This window comes from Cervus canadensis, chromosome 13 (genome assembly GCF_019320065.1).
Source record: "Cervus canadensis isolate Bull #8, Minnesota chromosome 13, ASM1932006v1, whole genome shotgun sequence".
Classification (NCBI taxonomy): domain Eukaryota; kingdom Metazoa; phylum Chordata; class Mammalia; order Artiodactyla; family Cervidae; genus Cervus; species Cervus canadensis.
Genome location: NC_057398.1, coordinates 29,252,736 through 29,276,215, shown reverse-complemented (window position 1 = coordinate 29,276,215; position 23,480 = coordinate 29,252,736). Strand labels below are relative to the sequence as shown.

Sequence of the window (23,480 nt, the reverse complement as noted above, 5' to 3'; positions counted from 1 at the left end):
AGTTTTTTACTTGTATACAAGTTCTATATGTGTTCTGGATAGGAGTCCTTTGTCACATGTATCTTTGCAGATATTTTCTTTCAATGTGACCTTTTTGTTGTTGTTTTTCAGTCGCTCAGTTGTGTCCCACTCTTCGTGACCCCATGGGCTGCGGCATACCAGGCTCCCCTGTCCTCCACTGTCTCCCAGAGTTTGCTCAAATTCATGTCCATTGAGTCGGTGATGCCATCCAACCATCTCATCCTCTGCTGCTCTCTTCGTCTTTGGTTAACATTGTCTTTTAATGTTCAAAGTTTTGAAAGTTCTTTTTTTTTTTTTTTCTTGCCATACAGCCTGTGGGATCTTACTTAGTTCCCCGACCAGGGATCAAACCCGTGCCCCCTACAGTGGAAGTGCAGAGTCCTAACCACTGTACTGCCAGAGAAGTCCCCAAAGTTTGAAAATTCTGATGAAGCCCAGTTTGTCAGTTTCTTCTTTTACCGACTACAGTCTTAGTCATGCATCTGAGGATTCTTAACCCAAGTTTACAGAGATTTTTCTCCTCTTTTCTTTTACAACTTTGGTTCGAGTTAATTTTTGTGGATCAGATGAAGGTCTAAATTCATCTTTTCTCACATGGATTCCAGTTGTCCCAGTGCCATGTGTTGAAAAGACTGTCCTTTCCCTGCAGAATTGCCTGGGCACCTGGGTCAGAAGTGACTTGACTGTAAGTGTAAAGGTTTACATGTGGATGGATGTCACTTCCACTCCATCAATCAATGTGTCTGTCCTTATACCATAGCCTTCCAGTAAGCTTTGAAGGGCTTCACGAGAAGCTCAGCAGTTAAAAACAAAAATCTGCCTGCCAATGCAGGAGACACAAGATCGATCCCTGGATCGGGACGATCCCCTGGAGAAGGGAATGACTACCCACTCCAGTATTCTTGCCTGGGAAATCCCATGGACAGAGGAGCCTGGTGAGCTACAGTCCATAAGGTTGCAGAGTCAGACACGCCTGAGCATCTGAGCGAGCACACAGCACATGTTTTGAAACTGGAGATTCCTCCAGCCTTTTCTTCTGTTTCAAAATTGTTTTGGCTATTCTGGGACCTTCGTATTTCTGTTTGAATATTCTGGGATCAACTTGTCAATTTTTGCCCCAAAAAAGGGAAAAAAGCAAGCCTGCCTTCTTTGGGATTCTGTCTGGGATGGGTTGAACCAGCCGGGAGAAGCTGGCTCTTCTGACTGACCTTGAAACATCTCTTCATCTATTTATCTTCAGGCTCATCAATGTTAGTATTTTTCAGTGTGCAAGTCTCGCTCTTTTGGTAAACTTATTAATAAATAATTAATAATTTGCATAGGAACCTGAATTGTTTGTTCCATGAATCAAGGTAAATTGGAGTGGTAAATCAAGTGGTCAACATCTTAGGAATCCATGAACTAAAATGGACAGGGATTTAACTCAGATGACCGTTATATCTACTACTGTGAGCAAGAATCCCTTGGAAGAAATGGAGTAGCACTCATAGTCAACAAGAGAGTGTGAAATGCAGTACTTGGGTACAACCCCAAAAAAGACAGGATGATCTTGGTTCATTTCCAGGGCAAACCATTCAACATCACAGTAATCCAAGTCTATGCTTCAACCACTAATGCCGAAAAGCTGAAGTTGAACGGTTCTGTGATGACCTACAAGACCTTCTAGAACTAACACCAAGAAAAAGATGTCCTTTTCATCATAGGGGACTGGAATGCAAAAGTAGGAAGTCAAGAGATACCTGGAGTAACAGGCAAGTTTGGCCTTGGAGTACAAGATGAAGCAGGGCAAAGGCTAACAGAATTTTGTCAAGAAAACACACTGGTCATAGCAGACACTCTTTTCCACCAACATAAGAGACAGCTCTACACATGGATATCACCAGATGGTAAATACCAAAATCAGATTGATTATGTTCTTTACAGCTGAAGATGGAGAAGCTCTGTAGTTAGCAAAAAACAAGTTTGAGCAAACTCAGGAGATGGTAAAGAGGAAGCCTAGCGTGCTGCAGTCCATGCGGTTTCAAAGAATCAGATACGACTTAGCAACTGAACAACAACAAAAATTATCATTATTCAATTATAGTTTGTTTATTGATATATTTGTTATATCTTCTTATGTTATTACAAATGGAATTGTTTTGTTATCTTCGCTTCAGAAATCGCAAGACTACAGCTGATTTATGTATGTTTTATTACCTTGCTGAGCTTGTTTATTCCTACTAATTTTTCTGAGGATTTCTTAGGATTTTCTGTACAAAGGATCATGTCATCTACAAATAAATGCAGTTTGCTTTTCTTCCTTTTCATTCCCGCCAGCAGTGGCTGAGGGCCTCAGTTGCTCCACCTCCTCACCAGCCCAGTTACTGTTTTTCTGGTTTTAGTTGTCCTGGTGTCTCACTGCGGTTTTGACTTGCCTTTCCCTAACAAGTAATGATGTGTGCAGCATCTTTTCATGCACTTGCTGGCCATCTGTGGATCTTCTCTGGAGAAAAATCTATTCAGATCTTTTGCCTGTTAAAACACTGGGAAACTTGTCTTTTTATTCTGAGTAATCTAGAGTTCCTTATATATTCTGGATACAAGCGCCATATCAGATATCTGATTTGAAGATATTTTTCCCTGTTTTGTGGGTTGTCATGCGGTTTCTTGACTGTGTCCTTTAAACACAAAAGTTTAAATTTTGATGAAGTTCAGTTTATTTTTATTTCTCTTGTTGCTTGTACTTTTGGTGTCATGTCTAAGAAGACTGCCTAACCCAGAGTCATGAAGTTTTATTCCTCTGTTTTCTTCTAAGAATTTTATATTTTTAGCTCTTACATCTAGCCTAATGTCTATCTGGAGTTAACTTTTGTATATAGTGTGAGGCTGGGGTCCAACTTCATCCTCTCTTGCAAGTGGATGTCCAGTTGTCCCAGCTTCGTTTGTTAAAAGACTGTTCTTTCCTCTCTTCCCCCCTTGAATTACCTGGGCATTCAGTTTGCTACATTTTGTTTCACATATTTGTATGTCTGTTCATAAGGAAATTGGTCTTAATTTTTTTTTTCCTTGTGATGTCTTTGTCTGATTTTGGTATCAGGATATTGCCGACCTCATAAAGTAAGTTGGGGAAATTCCCTCCTCTTTAATTTCCTGGAAGAGTTTGTGTCAAATTAGTGTTGTTTCTTAAATGTTTGTAGAATTTAATACGAAGCCCACCTGGGCCTGGAGATTTCTCTGTGGGAAGATTGTTAACTACTAATCCCATTTCCCTCACATATAAGGCTGTTCAGATTATCTGTTTGCTCTCGAGTGAGCTTTGGTGTTTTGTGTCTTCCAAGTTGTCCGATTTCTTGAATGTTCATGACATTCCCTTCAATTCAGTTCAGTTCAGTTGCTCAGTCGTGTCCGACTCTTTGCGACCCCATAAATCGCAGCACGCCAGGCCTCCCTGTCCATCACCAACTCCCGGAGTTCACTCAACTGAAGTTCATCGAGTCGGTAATGCCATCCAGCCATCTCATCCTCTGTCGTCCCCTTCTCCTCCTGCCCCCAATCCCTCTCAGCATCAGGGTCTTTTCCAATGAGTCAGCTCTTCACATCAGGTGGCCAAAGTATTGGAGTTTCAGTTTCAGCATCAGTCCTTCCAATGAACACCCAGGACTGATCTCCTTTAGGATGGACTGGTTGGGTCTCCTTTCAGTCCAAGGGACTCTCAAGAGTCTTCTCCAACACCACAGTTCAAAACCATCAATTCTTCAGCACTTAGCTTTCTTCACAGTCCAACTCTCACATCCATACATGACCACTGGAAAAATCATAGCCTTGACTAGACAGACCTTTGTTGGCAAAGTAATGTCTCTGCTTTTTTATATGCTATCTAGGTTGGTCATAACTTTCCTTCCAAGGAGTAAGCGTCTTTTAATTTCATGGCTGCAATCACCATCTGCAGTGATTTTGGAACCCAAAAAAATAAAGTCTGACACTGTTTCCACTGTTTCCCCATCTATTTCCCATGAAGTGATGGGACCGGATGCCATGATCTTAGTTTTCTAAATGTTGAGCTTTAAGCCAACTTTTTCACTCTCTTCTTTCACTTTCATCAAGACGTTTTTTAGTTCCTCTTCACTTTCTGCCATAATGGTGGTGTCATTTGCATATTTGAGGTTATTGATATTTCTCCTGGCAATCTTGATTCCAGCTTGTGCTTCTTCCAGCCCAGTGTTTCTCATGGTGTACTCTGCATATACCATTGCTCCCCACTTAATGAACTGATATCACCTCTCTTGTTCCTAATATGGATTACAGGTGTCTTTTTTTTTTTTTTATTCCTGAATAGTATAGTGAGACGTTATCAGTTTCATTGATAAATAGCCTACTTTTGGTTTCCTTCATTTCTCTATTGTCTGCTTTTTATTTCATTAATTCCTATTTCGATCTTATTACTTCCTTGCCTCTGCTTAGTTTGGGTTGAATTTTATTTTCTTTTTTCACTTGTTAAGGTGGAATTGTTTCCAAGGTTATTTCAGACTTTTCTAATATAGAAGTTTGCTGCTATAAATTTCCCCCTTAGTACTACTTTAACTGCATCCTGCAAATTTTGATGTGGTATGCTTTCATTTTCATTCAATTTGAAATACTTTCTGATTTCCCTTTTGATTTCCTTTGAGACCCAAGAGTTATTTAGAAGTGTGTTGTTTCACTTCCAAATATTTGAAGATTTTCCAGAGATCTTTCTGTTACTGATTCTAACTTAATTCTATGTGGTTAGAGTCATACTTTGTATCTTAAATTCTCTAAAATTTTTGAGACTTGTGGCTCAAAATATGGTCTGTTTTGGGAAATGTTTTGAGTTCACTTTGAGAAGAGTGTGGATTCTGTTCTTGAGGGGAATTGGATAGGATATTCTATAAACGTCAATCAAGTAAACTGTGTTGATATTTTTGTTGAGTTTGCTGTATCCTTACTGATTTTATCTCTGTTTGTTCCATCAGTTATTGACAGTGGTATATTGAAATCTCTGATTATGCTTGTGTTTCTGTTTATTTCTGCTTTCATTTCTATCAATTTTAGCTTCATGTATTTTGAAACTCTGTTATTAGGGGCATAAACATTTAGTATTTTTATGTCATTTAATTAATTGACCATATCATTGTGAAATTGTCTTCTTTACCCCTGCTAATAGTCTATGCTCTGACACCTACTTTCATTGATACTAATGCAGTCACTCAGTTTTCTTTTGACTGGTATCAGCGTCCTTATCCATGCTTTTATCTTTAACCTATTCACGTCTTTATAGTTTAAATATATTATTTTGTAGGCAGCATATACCTAGGTCTTACTTTTTTATCCAGTCTAACCATCTCTCTTTTAACTAAATGGTTTACACCATTCACATTTAATATAATTTTTAATATAGTAGGTTCAAACTTACCATTTTACTATTTCTTCTCTATTTTCCCTGGCTGTTTTTTTTCCCTTATATTCTATCCCTTTCTTTTTTGGATTCATTGAGTTTTTTTTTTAATTCCATTTATCTCCTCTTCTGGATTATCAATTGTAACTCTTTTCTGTGTCGTTTTAGAGGATACTTTAAGGTTTACTTAAAGATGTAAATATACATCTTTAAATTATCAGTCTAATTCCAAGTGGTATCATACTCCTTCGTGGACCGTATAAGAGCTTTACAGTTTATACTTCCTGTCTACAATACAATCTTTATGCTTTTGTTTCAGTACATTTTACATTCAAGTATCTAATAAGCTTTATAACACGTAGATCATTTTTGTTTAAACAGTTGTTTATCTTTTGGGGAGTAGCTGACAAACAGAAAAGGAAGTTTCATCTGTTTCTAGGTACCATTTCTGGCCCTCACGGCTTCCTGTAGACCCAGGTTTCCATTGCTGCCATTTTCCTTCTGCCCAAAGGACTTAACTTTTAACATTTCTTGCCACATACATCTGCTAGTGATAAGTTCTCTCAGCTCTCCTGTGTCATGGTTTTTTTACCATGTCAAGGATCCCAGCTCATCTTCCACTGCCGCATGGGGTTGCCTCTCTGTGCTGTTTACCCCGAGAAGTCTGCCTTCACATCTCTATATAAATGTCCTTTTCCTCTGGGCCGTGGGCAGCTTGGCTGAGATTAGGGTGGAGCCGAGGGTCCAGGAGTGCAAGGGTGGGGCAAGGTGAGCCTGGTTGCAGCCCCATCCAGTGCCCTGCTCCTCACAAAGGCCCAGGGAGACGGGGGCCCATGTCGTGCCGCTCCCCCCTCACGGCCCTCAGCAACCTCTCTCTCCTTCTGGAAGGTGAGGACGGCCGGGAGTTGGAGATCTCCGCAGGCGTCCGGTACGTGCAGCTCCCGGCCTACTCGGAGGTCAGCTTTTTCAGAGTGGACAACGGCCTCGGGCAGACGCCCATCCAGACCCCGTTGTGAGTAAGGGTGGCCCTGGGCGGCACCTGGGCAGGCATGGCAGGAGCGGTCCGTCCTCTACGGAGGGTTGGCTGGGACTGTCCCTGCCCACTCCTCACACCAAGACGTGGGCACTGGGGTCCTCACACACTGGTCTGGTGGAGGGGAAACCGAGGCCTCTTCTGACAGTGGTGGCGGAGCAAGACAGGGGTCCCGGGCCGAGGGCGGCGAGGCAGGGAGGCCGAGTTAGACACCGTCCCCTCCCTCCTTCCTCCCTACCCCCTGGCCTCTGAGGAGCCACCCCGGCCCTTTCTCCTCCCTGGACCCCATGTCTCTGCAGCTGGGTGACACTGTCCTTCCCTCCACAGTGGATTCCAGTGCATCTCCTACCCTCTGTCCAGCCCCAAGTCCGGGGGCCCGGAGCCCAGAGCTGCCCTGGGAAGTGCCAGCGCTGACTCACCATTCCCTGAGGGGGACCCCGGTGGCCCGCCTGGTGAGTGGGGCTGACTGAGGGGTCTGCGATGGGCAACGTGAGCTCCGGGAGGCACGGCTGACAGCGGTGTCCCCCAGAGCTGGGCAGGAGGAAGTGAAGTTGACCCCTGAGAACAGCGGACCTGGGAGACCTGGGATGTCCGGGGAAGACACACCCAGGCCCTGGCCAGACAGTTCCGAGGGCAGTCACTGTGGCCGGGGTTTTGAAGGCGGGCTGGGGGTGGCCGACCCGGCGTCCAGGCTGCTGGACGTGCTCACAGTGCAGATCCTGAGCCCCCGGTGGGGAGGGGTGAGGGGGTGAGTGGTCCGGGCCGCCACACCACTGTCCTGCGCGCTGCACGAGCAAGTCCCTTGTGGCCATGAACGCAGAGTGAGGCTGTCTGTTTTTAATCTCTGCAGTTAGAGCTGAGAATCGAATCCTCTTGCAAACCTGGGGCTCTTGTCTTAGTCGGGAGGGGCTGCGTTTTAGTTACGGGAGAGCAGTGTCCCAGCCATGGGGGTCCCACCTGGTACCCCAGGTCCTCAACCCTTCTGGGAGGGCCCCTGGGTAATTGGAGCTGGGGTTCCCACTGGGCAGGTGCATACTCTTCAGTTTAGGGCCTCACACTCTCCTTCAGCCTGGGCATGCCCCGGGTGGGTGGGGGCACAGACTTGCCGCCTCCAGGGCCAGAGTCAGATGGAGCAGCGTCCAGACCCAGGCCTGGGTCCCTCCCTCCCAGGGTGGGCAGGGCTGGCTGATTCAGGGGACCCTTGGTGACCTGGCCCAGGACCCTGTCTCTGCGTCCCCCTCTGTTTACGGAAGCAAATTTAGCTGTGTTGTCATCGTCATTGTCATTATCGGAGAATGTGCTGGTATTTCTACATGAAGGCTCTCACTGGGCGGCAGGCTCTCTGCCAGCCCAAGTGTGAGCCCCGCGTCAGTGACCATGTGCAGGCCCATGGACTGGACCCAGCATGTGGGTGTCAAGTGGGTGTCATGTGGGCCATAGAAAATGGCCCGTGGGGAAGCCAAGGGGTCCGCACCCAGTCGGCTCCAGCCCCTTTGGCGTTCGCTGCCGAGTCGCAGGCCCTGGGTGCTCAGCAGGAGCAACTCCGTCCCTTTCCGCCTGAACCTCCCTGGGGCTCAGCTCCTCTTCTACAAAATGAGGTGCCCTCAGCATCTGCCTGCAGGACGATGGACTGAGCTCCCCTGCGCCCTCTGCCCCGCCACCAGGTCTGGCCCCAGACGGTGCCCTGAGGAGGGAGCAGGGCCCCCCTCTAGAGGGCAAGGAGGACACTCCTCCTGTTTCTGCCCCTCTTAGGACTCAGCCTGCCTCTCGCGGGAGCGGGTTCACGTGGGACCCTTCCGGGTGAAAGTCCCCACCCCCACGACAACACTCACCCCCTCGGGCCTGTTGCTAGGGAGCCTGGGTCAGCCCAGGGTGGTGAACATGCTGCATCTGTCTGTCCTGTGGTACACACTCCAGCTCTGCTGCAAGGAGGTGAGCGGTCAGCCTCCAGTGAGAGAAACCCTAAGAAAATAACAGAACACCCATCCTGAATGTTCACTGGAAGAACTGATGCTGAAGCTGAAGCTCCAACACGTTGGCCACCTGATGCGCAGAGCCGACTCATTAGAAAATACCCTGATGCTGGGAAAGATTGAAAGCAGGAGGAGAAGGGGATGACAGAGAATGAGGTGGTTGGATGGCATCACCGACTTGATGGCTACGAGTTTGAGCAAGCTCCGGGAGATGGTGAAGGACAGGGAAGCCTGGTATGCTGCAGTCCCCGGGGTCACAAAGAGTCAGACACAACTGAGCGACTGAACAACAACAACAACAATAACGGTTAAAACTTGTGGGTCATATACACGGTCAGCAGGAAGGAGGGCCCAGGGTTGCAGGGGGTCTGGGAGGCACCCAGTCAGACCTAGGACCCTGGTGGGTGGAGCAAAGCCCTGAAATGGCCAGAGGAGTGACCAGGCCTTTCCTGGCTCTGATAAAACCTCCTTTAGTGACTCTATGGGGATGTGTGTATATGTGCTCAGTCATTCAGTCATGTCCGAACACATGGACTATATAGCCCGCCAGGCTCCTTTGTCCACAGGATTTCCCAGGCAAGAATACTGGAGTGGACAGCCATTCCCTCCTCCAGGGGATCTTCCTCACTCAGGGATCAAACCCACATCTCCTGTGTCTCCCATATTGCAGGTGGATTCTTTACCATTGCACCACCTGGGAAGCCCAGCTATATGAGGATAACTTTCAAGTTTTCTTTATCTCTCCCTTGTCTGGAAGGAAAGCAGAGAGCACAGTGTTCTGGGGCAGCTCACCATAAGGGCATCACAAACAAGGAGTCCTTTCCACATTGGGTGAATGTCTGTATCTCAGAACCAGGAAACTAAGCCCTGTCCCCCTCATGCTCACCACACACAGCCATGACCCTTTCTTGCTTGGTTCTTAGACCCAGACCTTCGCCAGGGACCAGAGCCCTTTCTCCAGCCTGTTGAGGGCCCCAGGGGTCTCAGGTGGCTGTCTCTGCCTGCGTGCTCCCCTGGGTGAGGTCTGAGAGGGGCAGGACACAGCACGGAGGGCGGCCCCTGCTGAGTCTGAGGTCAGGGGCATTGCCATGGGCCCAGCCTGGAGGACATCTCTTTAGGTTGCCGGCTGCAGCCAGGATCCCTGCACAAACAGGTCTCAAGAAAAGCCCAGTGGGTTTCAGATCAAAGATAACCCAGCACAAGTCCTGAAAGAAACTCGGGCCAGTAGAACCTCTGAGGTTAATGTTCCTACTGAAGCGACTTACAGGGACCCCCGCCCCCAACCAGAAGAGTCCAGTGAAACATCCAGCTTCCCCCCCAGAGTTGCGAGCACTACTGATTGCCTGTTGTGACCAGCACAGCCGGATATGGGGCGGCTCTCACCAAAGCCTAGTCACCCGGCCCCTTGTGCTCATCGGGCAGCCCCACTGTGGTCACCCATCTCTCGGTGACCAAGGACTCCTGCTTCGGTTCCCTGTTCTGCTACTCTGTGCACCACCTCGTGGCCCTTGAGGGTTGCACAAGTGCCAGCCATCATTGCCATGTTGCAGCTAGTAGGAAGAGGGAAACATAAGGAGTCAGAAGCCTTTCCCTTCTAAAAAGCTTCCTGGAGTTATCATTCCCACTGCCGCCTACACCTCACTGGCCAGAACTTGGTCACAGGACCCCACTAGGCCATGCAGAAACAAGAAGCAGTTTGCCAGCTTGGACCAGGTTCTGCTACCAGAGAAGAAGTGGAGGCTGGATATTTCTCGTCATCTGCCAAATGGTTTGAAGACCAAATCAGAAACCCGATCATCTCGCTGTATCAACAGTCCCTGGAGGGCACAGAGCTGGATGGGACACAGCCTGTGGGCAAGGATCTGGGCCTCCTGCCACCTCCGTGCAGGTACCCCCACCTCCCCCCACATCTCCTCGTAGAAAGCAGGCCCATTTGTGACCCCTGCCTGCCCCCAACCTCACCCTCCAGCCCTATGAGAGGACTGTAGGCTGTGGTTAATGGATTTGGTAAAATGGGCTGGTGGTAAAGATGCTGATTCTGTTAGACCAGCAGGTACCGAGGGAGATGGAGTGGTTGTGCCATGGGGTTGTCGCAGTCTTAGGAGCTGATGAGGCCCCCCCCAGGCCTACTCAGTGGGGCAGGCCAGCCAGGGCTGAGTGCTGGGGGTCAGGAGCCACCAACCCCGGGCCCTGCCCTGAGCTGAAGCCCCGGTGGGCATGTCTAACGGACCCTGGCAGGGGCACCCGCAACCCTGATCCTAGAGGAAGCGCTGCGTTCAGCGAGCGGATGGGGGGAGCTGCTGTGGCCTCCTGCCCACCCCCTTCCCACCCTGGAGCACAAAGTCAGGTTCAAACCCGGGAGTGGTTAGGGGTCTCCCAGAGGTCAGCTGCCCCGGGAAGGGAGGGAGGAAAGACAGCCCTGAGCAGAAGCCTCGAAGCTGAGGCTGACCACAAGTTAGAATGGAACCCGCATCATCTTAATTTTAAAGCAGCTTTCCTGTTTCAACTTGTTCTGACAGCCCGGATGTGCATAAGCACAGACCCCAGCCAGCAGGAGCAGCTACAGGGGCTCGGCACCCCTGCGCCCCGACCCTGCACCCCAGACTTCTCTGGGCAGAAGGAAATGTAGCCTCCTGGTCAGTGGTTCAGAATTGTGGGTGCCCAGAGCCAATGCCTGTTTGCAAAGGAGGGGCCACTGGGAAGCACCCCCACTCAGGGTCTCACCCCCCACTCCAGCCTCCCGCAGGCCCCCTACCCTGGGGGCTCAGCCCTCACCTGCCCCAGCCCCAGCGGGGCCAGGCTCTCACAGATGGCGGGTCAGCACTCTACTCCCGCATCAGGCAGGCAATTAAGAAAACTGAACCTCTGAGAACTTGGCTTCCAATTATACAAATAAGTGAAACGAGGAGAGAAAATGCTTTCCCTTTCCAAAGGCCTAATGTCAGTAGTACGTAATTCAAAACTCTGTGTTTTATTATTTTGTTGACATGAAATATTTCAGTTGTTTAATTGTTTTTAACTTTTGAATAGACAAGTTGCTTTTTGTTGAGAATAAAAGACGATGTCATAGACGTGGACCATTGCCAGATATTCTCAACCCTAATTTGGTTAAATTATAGCACCCAGATTTTAGTAACAAAGCACATTGATTTTATATTCAAAAATTTTTTTTATATTTAGTCTCTTAACCTTTTGTAATTCCCACCCACAGCTTTAAACGGTGCAGGGCTTTTGTGTTAATTGTTGTCAGTGGGGTGTCTGCCTCGCCCCCCAGTAATTTAAGTCCATTGAATCCTAATGCAGGTGCTGCTAATTGCTGGAGGGACATTGTCAGGCTGGCAGAGCCCGGGTGCCTCAGACAATCCCCTGTAAATTGGATTTGGGAACCTAAAAAAACGCCAAAGCAGGGAGGGAGAACCTCAGATTGCTGTTTTGTGTTTTTTGTTTTTTTCTTAATGCACAAAACCCTACCAGGAAATGTTTCCAGTTAATCTGAATGGCCCTCATTTTCACTGTTGAACATGGTTTTGAGTGTCCATCAGAGGGGATCTGTGAGACGATCTTAAAAATCAAGGTGCCCTTTGCCACTAATCCGGTCTTGCCAATAAAAGTGACGGAACGCATAGCAGAGATCTTCTGGAAATTTCATTGCCTCTTGGGGTGATAACGCATTTTAATATTAATTGTCTATGGTTAATTATGGCAGAATAGCATGAAAGATCCATATTTTTAAAGGGAAATTTTTGCTATAAATTTCTTATCTAGGAATTGTCCCAGCTAGAAGGAACGTCCCAGAGAAATATAAAAAGATTCCGCGCTGCTTCCAGGGCCGATGCCATGGAGGACAAGGGAAGTGAACCTAGATGGGAGGGGGCTGTCTGCCTGGAACTAGCATCAGAAGGGTAGGGGCTGCAGGCCCCCGAGACCACAGCTTCTGGGAGCCGGGGCCTCAGGGGGTGCCCTCGCTGGTGGCTCTCCTGGACACAGCCCTCTGGCCCTGCGGCAATCCTGCGATCTGGGAGCCCAGGGAGGAAGAGGGGCCCTTCTGCAGGGCAGTGGGGGCCTGACCTCCAGCGTCCAATGGGAGCCCCCGCCAGCTCCTCCTTCCCATGACTGGACACCTGGTCTGGGGTCGGCCAGGAGCTGTGGGACACCAGCCCCTCCGTGTGTTTTGCAGCCCCATGGGCACGGGCAGCAGAAGGACTCTGATGCTGTCTCAGACACCCTATGCCCTTTGGCCCCTGACGGTGGGTCTCTGGCATCTGTCCAGTGGGCGGCACGAAGTGGAGAGAGAAAGGGAGGCGAGTGTGCACCCAGGCTCCCTGTGCAGCCAAGGTCTGGCATGGCCACGAACCTGCACCCATGTGGATGCTCACGCTGGGTACACCTGTGTCCTTAGAAAGGACTGAACCGTGGGTGGGCCGAATGAGCCTCCCGGCAACACAGCACCAGCCTGACCCCCATCTCAGCCCCGGGTCACAGCCTCTGAGGCAAGGACCCCACTGCTGGGATCATCCAGTGGGCTCTCTTCATGACCTTGGGAGTCATGGGGGCCCAGGCCACTTAGAACCACCAGACCAGCCAGGGTGGTCACTTATTTGCTTCCTGGTCTCCCTCATGTTCAGATTCTGACGAAGAAGCCAACTAACTAGCCAGTGGCTGCTGGCAGCTTCCAGGATCAAATGGGGTGGCCGTCCCCCTCCGTCACCCCTTCTGCCTCCCACCAGGGCGCCCCCCCCCCTGGGGCTGCCCTTCTTCTGTGGTCAGAGCCCCTGCCTGTCTGCAGCCTCACCCCAGGGGTTCCCACAGGAACAGTTTCTGCCCCCACTGTCACCCCACTATGTCACCGAACCCATGGCTTCCTCCGTCAGCCAAAATGCTGCCTGCGGGCCCCTGTCCACAGGGGACACCCAGAACTCAGTGCTGGGTCAGGCTCCTGCACTGACTGACTGAGATGCCGCAGCTGGTCAATGGGTCCACGGCCCGGAGGGGAGGCACGGGGGCTCGTGGTATAGTGTCTGGCCCCTGGGGTCCAGTAGCAGCTTCAGCCAGGAGACTATGGAGGACTGGAGGCAAGGTGGGTGCCCTAACTTGTCCAGGGCTCCCACGAGAGGCCAGGACCCGGCCTCTTTCAGGAAGCGCATGCCGAAGGCACCCGGGATGGAGGAAGGGGTCTACTTGGGGGGGTTACTGTGGTCCCGGGGGCAGCAGGGCAGGCCTGAGCCGGCCCCCAGGGATGGGGACAGAGTCAGGACTGGGTGCCTGGGCCAGGTGAGGGGCTGCACTTTTGGGGGTGTGTGTGCACACGTAAGTCTCTGTACACGCGTATGTGTGTGTGTGCATTGGAGTCTGGGGGCCTTGCACCAGGGAGGGTGTTTTCCCTGTGACTGAGTCCCGTGTGTGAATGAGTATGAGTGTGTGCATGCTCTGTGTGTGCGTGACCGTGCACTCACCCCTCAGTCAGGGCATGCTTCCCGGAGCAGCGCAGGGAAGAGGGTGAGTCTCATGGCCTCCTCAGGTCCCGCCCGCCAACCCCCTCGCCCCCAAAACCCCCGACCCCACCCACCCACCACCAGCTGCTCCCAGGCGCCTGGTGGCTGGAGCCCCTACAAGCCTTTTCTCAAAGCCTCAGAATCAGCACCTTTTCTCGGCTGTGCTGGGTCTTTCCTGTGGAACACAGCTGTCTCTCTAGTTGTGGTGTGTAGGTTTTAGAGTGTGGGCTCAGTAGTTGTGGCCCACAGGCTTACTTGTCCCATGGCATGTAAATCTTAGTTCCCTGACGAAGGATCAAACCTGTGTCCCCTGCATTGGAAGGCAGATTCTTAACCGCTGGACCACCAGGGAAGTCCCACTTTTTCTCTTTAAAGGCAGTTTGCTGACTCAGTTCCTTCCTTCCTCGGAGCCTAGGGTCTTGTACCAGCCGTGCCCTGTGCAGGAGGGGGCTGGAGGCAGCGACAGCATGACCTAGGCCAGGCCCCACATGCCAGCCAGAAGCTCCCTGGCCCGATGGTCTCCTAGAGAGAGCGACAAACACCCCTCCACTCTTCTCTGGAAGAACAGAAGCACGTGAGTTCCTTCTTGTGAAAAGTACAAGCCGCACCCAGTCTGAGGCTGACTCAATCACTCAGAGAGAGGAGCTTCTGCCCCTGGAGACCCCAGGCCTCCCCTACAGCTATCCAGCCTCCCTGCCTGCTGACTGCTCCCCGCAGTGACCCTCATGGTGGAAAGCAGCTGCCAGTTGCCCTGCTTCAGGCCACTTCATGGCCCCTGAGGCCTCTGACCAGGGCCATCTGAGACCCCCAGATGGTTGTCATCAAAGTGGCAGCTTCAGAAACGGCAAGTTCCCAGCATGTGAAAGGACACATCTCTACAGGAAAGACCTTGGGCAAGCATCCTTGGGCCACTCCTGGGGTCTGGGCCCCACCCCACCCCAACTCCTCCTCCAGCCAGGACGAGACTGCTGCTTAGCGAGCCACCTGCACGAGACAAAGTGAACACACAGGGAACACCCAGGGGCCATTGGCTGCTTTTCAGTCTCTGGCCAAGGACTGGGGGATGGATGGGAACCTGTGGGCTAGCGGGCATCTCCAGGAGCTGCTACAATGCGGCACTCAACGTGCCAGCAAATTTGGAAAACTCAGCAGTGGCCACAAGACTGGAAAAGGTTGGTTTTCATTCCAATCCCAAAGAAGGGCAATGCCAAAGAATGTTCAAACTACCATACAATTGCACTCATTTCACATGCTAGCAAGGTTATGCTCAAAATCCTTCAAGCTTGGCTTCAATAGTACCTGAACCGAGAATTTCCTGATGTGCAAGCTAGATTAAGAAAAGGCAGAGGAACCAGAGATCAAATTGCCAACATTCATTGGATTATGGAGAAAGAAAGGGAGTTCCAGAAAAACATCTTCATTGACTACATTAAAGCCTTTGATTGTGTGGATCACAGCAAACTGTGGAAAATTCTTAGAGATGGGAGTATCAGACCACCTTACCTGTCTCCTGAGAAACCTGTATGTGGGTCAAGAAGCAACAGTTACAACCAGACATGGAACAGACTGGTTCAAAATTGGAAAAGGAGTATGTCAAGGCTGTATATGATCTGCAGCTGCCCACCAGGGGAACTGGAGGTTCCACATGCCCACCCCCTCCCAGGCCAGGCCAAGCCAGGTGACAGTCCCCTGGCTGGCCTGGAAATTCTTGAGTTTGGAAATCTCTTATTAAAAAAACAAGCTGAGTCCCCCAGCTGGGAAGAGGGCCCAGTTACAGATAAGGCTCCATGTTCCCCACACGGAGAATTTATTTCTGGGGCTGATCTTAGGCCCATGTCTCCATCTCAGGTGCAGGAAGCCTGGACAAGTACAACCAAGATGGAGGAGGGCATCCTTGCAGGGGCTCCTGAGGGACCTGCAGGCCCAGCCTGGGGCTCTTCAAAGACAAGCTCTGTGCGCCTGCCTCCACCCTGGTGGCACCAGCAGAGCAGCAGGCACCTTGGCCAGAGCTGGCTGTCCTCAGTTTCCTCCTCTGTAAACAGGGAGACGATGGCTCCTCTTCTAGGCTGAGGTGAGGGTTCCATGTGTGTAAACCACCTGGGAAGAGCTTAGCAAAGGATCTGGCCCCTGGAGAGTGCAGAGTGACCCTACCGTGGAGGTGAGAACAGTCATGGTGGTGATGACGGTGGTGATGATGGTGGTTATGGTGATGATATGGTGGTGATGGTGATGAAGATGGTGAAGTGGTGGTGATGAGGATGATGATGGTGATGGGGATGATGGTGGTAGCCAGGGTGGTGAGGACAATGCAGCAGGCAGAGCTGGTCCCAAGGACACCTAAGAACTGAGGCCATAAGAGCCAGGAGGGACTGTCCAGGAGAAGCAGGCTTCACTCCTCAGGGTATCAGCATCCAAACAAGGTGTGAAAGGAGGTCTAGGGAGGAGCATGTTTGGGGTTGGAGGAGCCAGCAGAGGTGAGCAACAGCGAAGCTGGAGAAAGGCCCAGGTAGACAGGGACCCTGGGAGATGGGGAGGAGCCAGGAGGAAATGGATGAGGCTCTGGCTTTGTTTTCTGTACAGAAACAATCCCCACTTAGTGAAGGATGCTCACAGCCTAACCTTAGAGAGGATGTGTTGTCTAGGGGGTGCCAGGTGGGGTCAGAAAGGAGGACTCTGAGTGAGTCAGCCATGCTTGGGGCACAGTGGCCCATCCACTCTGGTCCCTGCCACATGGACCCACCTGCAGGGTTTTGAGGCAGTTTTGGCCTCAAACAACCAAGACCCACGGCTTTTCTTACCTCCTCCTTTCCTGGACCATCTCCTGGTATCAAGTGGTTCACGGGCACCAGAAATGACTCCTGGCTCCAAGGTCAGGAGGGCAGGACTGAGAGGGGCTAGGGGTCCCTGCTCCACCTCTGGTCACCTGGGGGGTTCAGGGTGCACTTGACTCTCCCAGCCACACCGCTCACCCCATCAGCCAACAGGACAGACTGACCCCTCAGATGTCAGTAGCTCAGAGCTGCTCATCCCTGACTCCAGTGTTCCTGTCACTGTCGTCTCCCTGGACAGGAGCGTGGGTCCACTGCTGCAGGAACCCTGGCTCTCGGGCCTACTGCATGGGAAGTGAAGCCCAGACAGCTCTGCAGGATGGCCGTCAGGACGGGTGTTGGGGGAGCTCGCCCAGGCATCCAGGTTGCTCCCTCCGGCTGGTTCACCAAATGTACATGGAGGAGCCTGGGCAGCATCCAATGACTGTGGGGGGTGGCACTTCCTCTTTCCTCCCCCTCCCCTTCCCACAGGAACCACGGCAGGCCTGAGGAGGGGCCCTGTGAGGAGACTCAAGAGGTTTTTCGACAGACATTAGGAAGCCCTCCCAGGCAAACACCACTGACAGGACCAAGGCCTGGTCTGTGGGGGCAGCTTAGTTGTTCAGGGGTGGGGTCGGCACCCTCAACCACACCCACAGGTTGGCACCAAGCAGCCCGTGGAGAGGGTCACAGTGCGGTGGCCCTGGGGCTGGAGGCCTCTTGGGCAGGGACGTGCGAGAGTCGGGACTTGTGTGTGCGCATGTACGTGTGTGTGCGCATCTGTGCCAGGTGGGGAGGCAGCTGACCTGCTGAAGGCAGACCCTCCAAGCCAGACTCCAGGCCCCTGCAGAGTTGTGTGCACCCAGGGACAAACGGGGCCCAGAGGGCTGGCACACAACTCAGAGGGAGCTGTCGCCCAGGTCTTAGGCAGCTGGAGAAGGGTGGGGAGGCCCCCAGCCCTCAGGCTGCCTCGCCTGGCCTTGGCCATCAAGACCCAGGGCCCCAGGTGTCCTTCCCGCGTGGACCTCCCTGCTTCCCTGGCTGCCAGCTGCCCAGGTGTCCGTCTCTGTGGTGCCGTCCACCAGCCCCTTGCTGAAGGAGTCCACCCTGAGACTGGCGTGGTGTGTCTGGTCACCAACAGATGGGCCAGCTCGTCCTCTTCAGGCTGATAACCTCCTAGGGGCTCAAGTCTTGAGAGAGAGCAAACATCCCACCAGGAGCCAGCTGTCTGGGAGACACCAGGCCCACAGCAGCGGTGCTTATTCCCGAGGTCTCTGCGCCTCCTCTGTGTCCTACACAGGTGATTAGGGAGTCTAATTGAGTCGGCTGTAAAAAGATAATTAATTGGCATTTCCCTCCCGGAGAGGTCAAGCTGCCCGCTCTCCCTGGCCAGCTCGGCCTCCTGCTCCCTGGAGGCAGCACAGTGACCTTTATCTTGCTGATAAAGCCATAATTGATGTAATTAAAATCGACAGAAAGGTTCGGAATTCACTCCAGAGAGCTGGAGTCGCGAACCTGCTCGCGGGGCCGCCTGGCTGGGGAGGCTGCAGAAACATGCCAGGAGCCGCCTCAAGGGCCCCGGAGGCCCAGGCAGGACCCTCACCGAGGAGTGATGACCCTTTCAGGACACGAGGGGTAGGGGCTCTCTCTCTCTCCTGCAGCATCCTCAGGACTCGGGTATACTTGAAGTGGCCACTTGGCCCATGCACACTCGGCCAGGAGAACGGCTAGCCTGTCCCCACCAGGGAAGGCAGTGGGCAGCCAGGGGCCTGACGGGGTCTCTGTGGCCGAGTCTGTTGTCAGAAGTGGGGTCTTCCCTCCCGTGGGGCACCCACCTCTCCTATGGATGGTTGAAACTCTCGGGACCAGGTTGGACACAGGGCAGACAGGGTGGGGAGGGGTCATCGTGCCCACAGCAAGGACCTGATGGGGAAGTGTGGGCAGAGGCCAGCAGCACCAAGGACCAGAGGGCTCAGCACCACTCAGCCATGAGCAAGGATAGGATCAGCTTGTGCTCAGGGTACAGGCAGAGATGGATCCATGCACTGGAGCATGAGGGGTAGACTGGACATCCAGAGCCTAGAGCCAAGCTGAAAGGCTCAGTGGGGTGGCAATCACCAGGGAGGGCAGTGGGCAGCTGGGGGGGTCCCCCTGAAAGGTATGAGACCCGTGAGCGGAGGTGGCAGGAAGTTGCCAGCCGTCCAGCATGGGCAGTGCACGTCTGTGCGGATGGACACCCCTCCCCCGTCTCCTCTGTCCCTGATCCCAACTCCAAAGGCAGCCCTCCTGCCCCCTTGGTGACGCCACCCCAGCCCCCAGCCCCAGGCCAGGGTCCACATGTCCCCGAATCTAGAAGGTTCCCTCCTAGGATTGCAGGTAGAGCTGCCTATGGGATTTCAGCTAGACAGAGCCGGGTTCTGTCACTCGCAACTAAAAGGTCTTAGAGCCCTCCCTCTTCTGTCTTTGGACAGTAAGCAGGCTTCCTGGGGGTCAGGGTGGCTCAGGCGGAGGCAGTCTTGAGCCGCTGTCAGGGAGGGTTTCGGTGTCCCCTCCTCGCCACATCCGCCTGCTTGGTTTCAGGGTCGTGTGTGCACCCAGAGCACTGGGGTCTCACTCCACGGTCCAGCCTCGGTTCCTCAGTCCCTCCTCACTCGCGGGGCAGACACAGGAGCATCTGTGCTCCAGGCGTCCTGCAGGGTCGGGAGGACTGACCGTCCTCTTCCAGCAGCCCCATCGGTGCCCAGAGCCAGGGGGCAGCAGCTTGGGCTTGGTGTGGACGTGCACGAACTTGCACACCAGCTGTTTCCACACAGGCCCCTAGTCCCCAGCACCCCGATACGGTGCTTTGTGGGCCTAGGTCTGGTTGCTGCCCAGGAGGAACCATGGCCTCAGAAAGCCCAGCTCCATCTGGGGCCCACTAGCCGGTCACCTTGGCAGAGGACACAGCGCGGGGTCTTTACTGTCCAGAGGTGGGAGACGTTAGCTCCCACGAAGCCGCACAGAAGCCGTGGTGCGTTAAGAGCTGGAAACCATTCCGTCAGCAGCGCGTTCCCGTCGCTGCCCAGGACATCCATGGTGCCCGGGCAGCCGAGCTGACGGGGAGACAGCATGCACAGAGGACGTCCTTGCGGAAGCAAAGACTCTGCTTTTATAATGCGCCGTAATGATGAGATTAAGACCCCGCCGAGAGAAATAATTCCCCACCTGTAATTTGGAAATACTTCTGGGGTCCTTCTCCACCTCTTCCTGCAGAAGCTGGGCTCCAGGGAAGGGGTGTTAATGCCTGCACCCCAGGGCGCCATCCAGAGTATGGAGGAGAGACCCCTCCACTCACCGAGACCCCCACCGAGGGGGCTGATGAAGGGTCCACCCTGCAGAGTTGGCTGGCAGGAGTGTCCAGCCACCTCCCCGAGGCCCCTCCCCACTTGTGTACACGTGGGCAGGGCCCTTGGGGCACAGGGTGTCAGGAGAGCCCTGAGTCCAACCCCATATGAGAACAAGCCTGATGTGCGCCTGTTTGGGATGGTCGTGGGGCGGCCCTGCACAGCACCAGACCGCAGGGTCCCCCGCAGGCAGAAGAGACATGGGGAAGGGGAGGGGTAGAAGCATTCCCTGTGGCTGTCACACCTTAGGACTCCTGGGGGAGGGGCTGGAGGAAGCTAGAGTGGGCAAGGGTCCCAGTGGGGTCCCCAGGGCAGGACAGGCAGATTAAACCCAGCCCTCTGACGTTCTCCGGCACTAGAGGGTTTCTGGTCCCCTGGGCGGGCAGCCAACCCTTGGGCTGGTGGCTGTGGGCCCTTCCATGCTCTGTGCTTGTCATGGGTGTGGTCTGACGTCACCACATGGGGCAGCCCTCATTAAGGAGGCATGTCCTCCGGTCATACTGTTCAGAAGAGGGCACCAGGCTCTGCCTGGCTGAGCACAAGGCCTCTGACCCGGGGCCTGTCCAGTCCTGTCCAGGACCCCCAGGGCCTCAGTGGCACAGGTGTTGTGACAGGAGGCCCCCTCAGCCCCAAAGCATCACCTGTCAGGCCTGGTGGTGGACCGCAGACAAAGGGGCATCAAGGGGCGGTGGACCCAAAACCACGCCCCATGGAGCCCTCTGTCTATGCCAGCCCAGCCACTCCCCTGGAGATGGCCATGTGGCCGGCACTCTGGGCAGTAGCGCCAGGCCCCCACTCCGGGCCCATGTGGCCATCCATGGCCCAACAACCTCAGCCACACAAGTCTCACTTCAGAGAGGCCACAGGAAATGCCCTTTCTGACTTTTGTTTTGTGATACTTAAAGGGCCTTTTCCTTTGTTTTTCTGGAATCCTCTTTCCCCTCAGCCGGGAGACACGAGCCCCGCTGTCCCGGGAACCGTCGGCGAGCAAAGCAAGGCTGCGTCCAGTTCTCCGATGTCTGCCTTGGGCCCCCACCACCAGGGTACCACGCCGTCCTGTTTTTGGAGGGCCTCCGCGAGGTAGGGGCGGGACACCCCCGACAGGGCTCAGCCTGACACCAAGGCCATGCATGGGGGAGCTGGGAGCTGAACCCTGCCCCCACCCGCTGCTTCTAAAAGGTGGGCAGCAGGCCCAGAGGCCAGGACCACGGGGGGACGACGCCCATAGCGCAAGGCCTGCCAGGAGGCAGCAGGTAAGAGCACTCATCGGCACTGGGGTCGCTCTGGCCTCCCCATCAGCTGGGCCACAGCCAGGCCTCCCAGGTGTGTGCATCCCAGGACGGGGGCCTTCTCCACCCGCCTGCCCGGTATCCCCGGGGCCTGAGATGACTCAAACGCCATGGAGCCTGGGGCCTGGTCTAGGATGGCGATCTTCCTGCACCAAGGGCCTTGCCTGGGAGCGGGCAGCTGGGTGGAGCCCACCCACGTCCCGCAGCTGTCCCCGTGGGGATTCACCCAGGCAGGCCTGAGGCCAGGGGAGCAGAGTGGTCACAGGGGGTCCCCTCCCTCAAGGGGCCTGCAGTCACTCTGGCACATGGACAGAGGCCGGGGCCACCGGGTGGGCAGCAGGCCCTCAGACGTCAGGCACCGTGGCCTGGAGTTTGTCTGTGTGCCTCCCTTTCTGTCTGTGCAGGCTGTCACACACCCAGGGCCACAGCCACCCGGCCTGTAGGCAAGGAGACCAGAGCTCACCCAGGCTGAGTTCAGGTTTCTGTCTGAAGAAGCAGGCAGGGCTGCATGGGGGTCTGGGGGGAGGCGAGGGGACATCCCTCAGCTGTTCCTTCTCAGGAGGAAGGCTGGATTCCAGAGAAATTCCTGGGAGCCCCTTGCCCCCTACCTCCCCACCAAGCCCCACAGCTCCAGAGGTTCAGGCGGGACTGATCCTCATCCACCTAAGAGCCCTGAGCACCAGGCAGCCCCCAAGGAGCCACCAGCACACCCCCACCTGAGGTCTCCTTCTGGGGTGGAACCTGTGAGGTGTGGCCAGGCAAAGAAGACCTGGCTGGCAATTCGGCCACGGAACCCCAAAGACAGGAACCTTCCTTCTGGAGAAGAGACCAAGACCCAGGGGAGGATGTGGCCTTTCAGGCCCTCCGAGACTCCCACTTCCCACCAAGGTCTGGCCTCCAACCCCAGCATGAGGCTTGTCAGCCCTTGAGAGTCATGGTCAGGGTGCCATGGACACCTCTTGCCACCAGCCTAGGGCACACGTGGAAACAGCCATGCAAAAGAGCAGAGGCCAGCAGGCAGAGACGCGGCCACAAAACTCCAGGAAAATGAGAAATGCAGGCCAAACGGGCAGGGGGCGAGTGGCCTTGAGCCACTGCATCCGCCAACACTCTGCAATTAGCTTGCTCATCAGTGACGATGACGCCAGCGGGCGTGGGCCGGCCGGGACACTCGGAGGCTGGCACGGGGTCGCAGGCTGAGTGGGGATGCGCCATTTCCAGAGGAAGGGGCCACCCTTCAGCATCGTTCTGAGTCATGGTGTGTGAACTAAATATGAAGCTCACTTCACACAACAACCAAAGAAGCACAGGCTCCAAAAAAGAAAAGGCTCCTGCGAGACACGGAGACCCCACGTCACCCGGTGTTTCGGTCTTAGGGATGTGCGAGCCGGCCAAAGGCTGAAACACCCCCAGGACTAACTCACAACACAGCCCAGGCCCAGATGCTCACAGCAAAGCGTGTGCTGGATTCAGTAACTGTGGTAACTCGGCAGCTGAGGCTGATGTGGAAATGTCTGATTTCAGCAAAAAAGGAGCCTTTCACTGTTGTCCTCTTCTGAAAAGACAGGAGCAGCCAGCTCCTCCTCCCACCGTCCGCTCTGCCAAGGGCTCTCCAAGCTCTTGAAATGCAGTGTCCTCACCCAGGCTGGGACCATCGCAGAGGGTCCCTGTGCTCTGCTGCATTCCCTCATCTTGGCCCGAGGGGCAGTCTGGCCCATTTTCCCCGGGGAGCCCCTCTGAGCTTGTTCTCCAAATACAGAAACCCCGGGGAGATATTCTCCCAAAGCTCCCGGGTCACCCCACCCCCCAGCCATGCTGGCTGTGGACAGACAGGTGTCCGTGTACAGAGCTCCCCATGGGCCTGGAGTTACCTTGGTTAAAGACACAAGCCAGCGTGGACAGGCAACCCTGGCCTGGCCACAGCACCCCGGCCCAAGCCCTCCTACCCGGCCTGAGCCTGCCTCTGAGGCCCCGGGCCAGGCTTTTGCAGCCGTGAGCGCCTTTCCTTCCTGCGGGCACTGGTCTCCAGACCTCCTGAATCCAGGCCCAGCTCTGTGCCCCTGAGCCCCCACCCCAATGGGTGTCTGTAT

The 23,480-nt window shown here is 53.8% G+C and overlaps 1 protein-coding gene across 4 annotated transcripts in view; it reads left to right on the top strand.

Annotated features, from left to right (window-relative positions):
• MORN1 (MORN repeat containing 1) overlaps nucleotides 1–23,480 on the top strand; it is a 50,100-nt gene that overhangs the window by 16,263 nt on the left and 10,357 nt on the right. For all 4 annotated transcript variants that reach the window (XM_043485740.1, XM_043485738.1, XM_043485739.1 and 1 more), the window contains 4 exons: nucleotides 6,302–6,425; nucleotides 6,774–6,898; nucleotides 21,048–21,181; nucleotides 21,281–21,354. In XM_043485740.1, the coding sequence (XP_043341675.1) occupies nucleotides 6,302–6,425; nucleotides 6,774–6,898; nucleotides 21,048–21,181; nucleotides 21,281–21,354 (457 nt within the window). The remainder of the gene's footprint in view (nucleotides 1–6,301; nucleotides 6,426–6,773; nucleotides 6,899–21,047; nucleotides 21,182–21,280; nucleotides 21,355–23,480) is intronic.